The sequence below is a fragment of the Fukomys damarensis genome, unplaced genomic scaffold (genome assembly GCF_012274545.1).
Source record: "Fukomys damarensis isolate Sample0158 unplaced genomic scaffold, DMR_v1.0_HiC HiC_scaffold_13, whole genome shotgun sequence".
In the NCBI taxonomy this organism is placed as follows: domain Eukaryota; kingdom Metazoa; phylum Chordata; class Mammalia; order Rodentia; family Bathyergidae; genus Fukomys; species Fukomys damarensis.
In genome coordinates, this window is record NW_022900925.1 from 37,214,039 (window position 1) to 37,220,209 (window position 6,171).

Genomic DNA, 6,171 nt, shown 5'->3' on the forward strand with positions numbered 1-6,171 from the left:
TCCTTCCGTCTCCCTCAGCCTCTTTGGGACTCCGGAGAGTTTCCTGAGTAACTGAGGAACTCGCCTGCTGTCCTCGCTGTCCAGCAGGCCCCGGTATGTGCTGATCTCACCCTCCAGCCGGGCCTTGGTGTCCAGCAGCACTTGGTACTCCTGGTTCTGCCGCTCCAGGTCACAGCGGATCTCGGCCAGCTGCATCTCCACGCTGTCAATCAGGCCCTGCATCTGGGCCAGCTGGGTGCCGTACTGGGCTTCGGTTTCAGCCACAGTGCATTCCAGAGACTCTGTCTGCAGGAGGGAAACACTGCCAGAAGGACCCTGGAGCGCTGTCTCTCAGGCCCTCGCTTAGCTTGTCTGAACCCCACTTTTATTCTATATAAAGGAGGAATGCAGTGGACCTGGCTGGTCAGAGGACTGTGAGGATTAAAGAATTCGCACGTGTAGCGGGCTTAGAACTTTCCCTGGAAAAATTTTAAGTACTGTCGAAGTGCCAGCTAGTTCTTTTACCACGGTGGCTACTGCGACTTGTGACTTATTTCTGTAGCTTACAAAGGATTGACATCCTCTGGGCCGAAAGTCAGAGGCTGGCCTCCTGCCGGAAAGGGGCACAGTGGGCGGCCACAAAGAGAAGGGCTCTGAGGAGGTTGGAGCAGCTGGATTCAGCTTCCGCTTTGCCTCTTAGGACTGGAGAACTTAAATCCTCAATCTGAGCCTCCGAGTCCCTCCTCTGCAGCGGGGTGCAGAAGTAACTCCCTTGGACACCGTGGCCAGGTGTGGCCTCCTGGGCGCTCTCCGGGGGCCTCCTGCAGCACACGCTGGTCCTGCCTCCTTGGCGCTCCAGTGGGGTGGGGGTGGCGAGGGCTGGAGGAGGTGCGGTCCCGGGAAACTTTACCATCCCCGTTGGATAAAAATTGGAAGACGGCTTTTTTGCATTAGGTATGATGGAGATCCTGGGCACTTGTCCTCCACGAAGAGAATTAAAGCCCCTGCTCCGCCCCAGTGCCTTCCCTGCAGGAGAGCCTTCTGTTGCGCTGCCCCACCCTCTTCCTGTCCCTGGAGGTACTGCAGGCTCAGGCGCAGGCCCCGGGGCAAGGCTGCTCCCTGTGGGCCCTGCAAGCTCTGGACTTGTCCCTCTTGCGCCCCTGTCGCGTTCTGAGACAAAGCCCGGCGGTGTCACCCTTCACGTGGGGAATCCCCTCACCAGGCTCTGCTGCGCCAGCAGCTCGATCTCCAGCGCGTTGGCCGAGCGCTTCAGCTCCAGGATCTCCGTCTGGCAGCCCTGCAGCTGCTCCGCGCTGGACAGCTGCTGCTGGCTGAGCTCCTCCGCCTGCGACAGGGGCGGTTAGAGAACCGCGGGAGGCGCGAGCCCGGAGCCTGCCCCTGCCCGCCCGCTCCGGGCCGACCTGGGCCGAGAACCATTCCTCCGCCTCCCTGCGGTTGTTGGCCAGCACCGTTTCGTACTGGCATCGCATCTCCTCCAGGGCCCCGTTGAGGTCCACGGTGGGGGCCGTGTCCAGCTCCACGCTGAGCCGGTCTCCAATCTGTCCCCGAAGCACGCTGACCTCCTGGAGGTGGAAAGAGAGGAAAGGTGGGCAGAGCGCAGGGATAAAACTGTCACTTGGCTAACCTGTGGCGTCCCGTCAGCACTGGGCATAGCGGACGACAGGGTAGGGTTTCTGATCCACCCTGCCTGGCCGCCTGAATCTCTTTTTACCACTTGTAGGTGCCTCCGTGTCCGCATCTGCAAAATGGGTGCATAATTACGCCTCTACCAGGGTTGTGGTGAGACCCAGGAAGGCTTGATATGTGCACAAAGAACTCATACAAGTGCCAGCGGGCAGCAAGGTGTTACTAAGGCTTGGCTGTTATCGTCATCGACCAGTTTGTTCCATCGCTCAGCCTTTGTTGATGTGGGATAAGTATGCACTTAATATTTTATAATTTAGGGACATTTACAAATGCAGAATATTTAAACACGGGTTCAAATACTGCCTGACCCTCCCTCCCTCTTCTGGTTGGGGCTTCACTGTCTGTGCTGCTTGGGTCGATTTTTGGGGCTTGTGGGTCCGAGTCAGGGGCGGCAGTAACCACAGCGGGGCGCAGGGCTCCTTCCCCTGGGTCGTGCTGCACACAGCGACTAGTGACAAACTGCATCCGCACTCAGCTGCACCCTGGGGTGGGCGGCTCGCCGGGCAAAATCACCTCGAGGAGTTTCGGTTCGGCGCCAACAGCACGCACCCGCGTTCGGTTTACATGAACAATGTGTAAAATTCATCAGCTGCTCCGTCCCTCTGAGCACCCTTGGCCTCTGTCCTCACCTCTTGGTGGTTCTTCTTGAGGCAGAGCAGCTCCTCCTTCAGTGACTCCACGTGGGCCTCCAGGTCCGACCTGCACAGGCTCAGCTCCCCCAGGATGCCTCGCAGGCCGCTGATGTCGTTCTCCACCAGCTGCCGCAGGGACAGCTCACTGTCGTACCTTTTGCAGTGAGAGAGATGCATGCAGGGCCTACTCTGCTGGGCAGAACCCTGGGGCGGGGGGCCGCTGGTGCGGGACACGCAGGCTCCAGAGAGGCCGTAGTCCCTCTACATGCGCCCCAAATAATGTTCAAGTTTTTGGTGCTCGGGATCGAACTCAGGACCTCCTACTTGCGAGGCAGGTGATGGCACCACTGAGCTAAATCCCCGGCCCTAGGCTCAAGCTTTGAAAGTACGCTCAACTTAGAAATATCAGGTGGTGAATACTGGGGGCGGGGGAGAGTGAGGTCAAGGGTGTGAGAGAGATCTGTGGGTTATTTTCAAATTACAACGCCACTTACTTAGACCGAAAGTCATCGGCAGCCAGTTTGCAGTTGTCAAGCTGCACAGCGAGCCTGGAGTTCTCTGCCTTCGTGCACAAGATCTGAGAAGTGAATTATTCCGTGAATAGATTCTCCTTAGAAAGAAGCCCGCCTATCTACTCCTTTAAAAGCAATACCATTTGTTACCTTGTGAAAGTACTTGTAAGACAGTGTAAAGTTGCTGTCAGCCTGCTTTTTTAAATTAACATGTCCCTTCGTGAGGAAAAGAGCCATGCCAATTTACAGTCAAAGAAATAGGCATAAAAAGGTTTGCTTTTTTTTTTTTTTGAGACAGGGTCTCACTATGTAGTTGAGACTGCCCTGGAACTCACTATGTAGCTCAGGCTGGTCTTGAACTCCCAGCAATCCTCCTGCCTCAGCCTCCTGAGTGCTGGGATTACAGGTGTGCGCCACCACGCCCGGCTAAACAGATTTGCTTCTGATATGATCTAAGACGTTTTGCAACATTCCCAGGCAGGTGAAAACTGCTACAGTTTTCTCCATCCACGATAATAAGAATTCATCAGTGAGAGAAAGAAGGCAATACTAAGTGAAGTTTAAAAGATGACAGCTCAAACCGGTGTGAAGAGAACGCAAATACGCAGTCTCATCACAGCCAGGATGCAGTGCTACACACAGGAGTGATTTTAGATCCAACACAGTTCTCCCCTTTCATAGATGATAAAGGTAAAGTCTACAGATGAGTGACTGTCTTGTAGTCACTCGGTAATCAGGGGCAGCACTGAGCTCCTCCGTAGCACTCTGGCCCTTGGCACTCTCCTCTCCCCTGGCTCATTTCCACCAAACAGCCTCTGGCAGGATGGCAAAAAGCAAACCCGAGACAGGGCAGCCAGACACCGAACCTTTTGTTGGAGCTCCTCGATGGTGTCGAAGTAGCACTGGTAATCCGGGCACATGAACAGGGTGTCTGGCTCGCACTGTCCTCGGATCTTGCTCTCCAGCTCTGAGTTGGTCTCCTCCAGGTAGCGCACCTTCTCCAGGTAGCTGGCCAGTCTGTCGTTCAGGAACTGCATGGTCTCCTTCTCATTGCAGTTGAACGCCCCATCTTCACACCAAGCTGCGCTCTCCACCAGGCAGGGACCGTCACAGCTGCCAGCCAGGTAGCACGGGGGCCGGCACCCCAGGGGCACGGGAGCCCTGGGGAGGAAGCTCGGCGCCTGACACCCAGACACCGGCTCAGCACTGGGGAGACAAGTGGCGTCACAGCCAGGGTCTCCGGCACAGCCCTCGGGAGGGCCGCACACCAGGAAAATGCCGGAAGTCATGGTCTTGCAGGGGCCCAGGCAGGCTGTGAAACTCCAATGGCCTCAACTCCCGGACAGCTCCTTTCCTCCTGACAGTCTTATATGGCACCCAAATGGGTATTTACAAGGGACGGCGATGCTTTCTTTACCGCTGTGGGTGCTATTTTTACACAAACATTTCATTAGTGTTGTTTATTTATTGAGGAGGAATTTTATGCCTCATAAAACAAGGATAACCTTAGGTTACTAAATCAGAACTTGTACCCTCTCCACAGGCCTGTGGGGTAAATACTTATCTCAGGAAAATATCCTTTGGGTGAAATAAGGCACAAAAGAGAGAATTTGCTAGATTGATAATTAGAGATGCAACTCATTGCAAATAAGGAAGATAGTAACCCCCAGATTTTGATTCTGTGGATTGACTGTTTGTGTCTACTTTTAAAAACAGTATGACAACTCATTAAAATGCCATTGATTTGTTTGTGCCACCACCATGGAAATGGTGGTTCTGACGAGCAATCTTGCAAGGCTTGCTGTGGTTTTAGAGCAGGTGTGTCCCCAGCAGAGGTGCAAGGTGTGTTCTGGTTTGAAGTGCATGTGTGTGTGTGTGTGTGTGTGTGCGCGCGCGCGCGCACGTATGAACCACATCTCCCTGGGTACACACTGAAGAGTCACTTCATGAAACTGATGGGAGTAAGTGGTGTCCTGTGATCAAAATATAAACTGGTTATCCAGCTCTGGAGTTGTCATCTTCAGTCTTCTGCTGCTTGTGCTCACTTTCCTCACATCCCATTTTTGGATGAGTCTTACTATTTTTTTAATCTGTATTTCTCTCCTTGCACCCCCCCTTTTCTTCCATGCTGGAGATCAAAACTGGGGCCTCGTGTATGTAAAGCACACAGTCCACCACTGAGTCATACCCCAGCCCATGTCCATAATTTCTAAAAGAGTTAAATATACATTTGGAGTTACAATCCTTTAGTCTCTTGGGAAACTCTCACTGATGAGGCCCCACAGTAGGGGCAGGGAAGCCGTACAAGTCTCATCTTCTGAGACACAGAGTCTGTGTTGCTTAGCTACAAAGTGCTCTATTTTGTGAAGACTAAAAATACTAGAAATTGGGAAGTTATGTGGGTTCCAAACCAGCAATCTGATTAGCTAGGCTTGCTGGGTAGTGGAGGGATAAGGACTTGGGACAGAACTCACTTAGACTCTTCTTTGAATTTTACTTCCATTATAAAATACAGCAAGTTCCACTTTGTTTTTAATTGTGGTGTTGATTTCATTTTCAAAAGTATATAAAGTCATCTCTAGACTGTTCCAGGGAAAATTCCCATCCGTTTGACAAAGTTGAGAGTTTCTTGATCCCAAATAACCTTACTACTACTTCCTAGGTAGCTGCTAGTGGAAACAACAACAACAACAACAAAATAAATAAATAAAAGCCACATTTATAAAATAAAAGAACATTTATAGTGGGTTAAATGGATCTCCTAGGGTTCATGATTCACTGGCCGAGGTGGGTTTGGGTTTGGTGATTCTGTTTACATTTCAGTACTTGTGCTAAAAGTTCTTAGAGGGCTGTCTGTCTTGATGCTGTTATGCAAAGGGCACTACTTTGAGATTCAAAAACATTTGAAAATTATAAATCTCTGAAAGGAAATTACAACCTCTCACAGTCAACCTAATCCGTCAAAAGACAAATACATTGGAAGAGACCTGTGTCTTGGTTTTCCCATCATAGACTCTAGTTAATTAAGAGGAGCTACTACATAACGTATTATTATTTTAAAGTAAACAGGGATAAAATCAGAAATATATTCTCTCTTTTTGAACTAATTTCTAATTGTGAAATGCTGGCTTGGGCTTACTGCATGTACACATGGCACAGGGCTGTATTTCGGTCTTGATTAATTAGGAGGTATGTATGACGACCAATAACTCTAGCTTCCTCTTAGATCATGGAGATTGGGCTGGATTCATTTCTGCAGCACACCATCCTCCAGGGAAGAGAACACTGGGAACAGAGGAAAACGAAGTTAGCCATGAGTGATCATGGTAAATGCTGTGGTT

General features: G+C 51.2%; 1 protein-coding gene across 1 annotated transcript in view; it reads right to left on the bottom strand.

Moving 5' to 3' along the window:
• Krt40 (keratin 40) overlaps positions 1-4,119 on the bottom strand; it is a 4,794-nt gene extending 675 nt beyond the window's left edge. Inside the window, exons 1-6 of the mRNA XM_010615080.1 lie at positions 3,697-4,119; positions 2,813-2,895; positions 2,316-2,472; positions 1,401-1,562; positions 1,199-1,324; positions 65-285 (exon numbers count right to left, since the gene is read on the bottom strand). Coding sequence (XP_010613382.1) covers positions 65-285; positions 1,199-1,324; positions 1,401-1,562; positions 2,316-2,472; positions 2,813-2,895; positions 3,697-4,119 — 1,172 coding nt within the window. The remainder of the gene's footprint in view (positions 1-64; positions 286-1,198; positions 1,325-1,400; positions 1,563-2,315; positions 2,473-2,812; positions 2,896-3,696) is intronic.
• Positions 4,120-6,171: the final 2,052 nt, after the last annotated feature.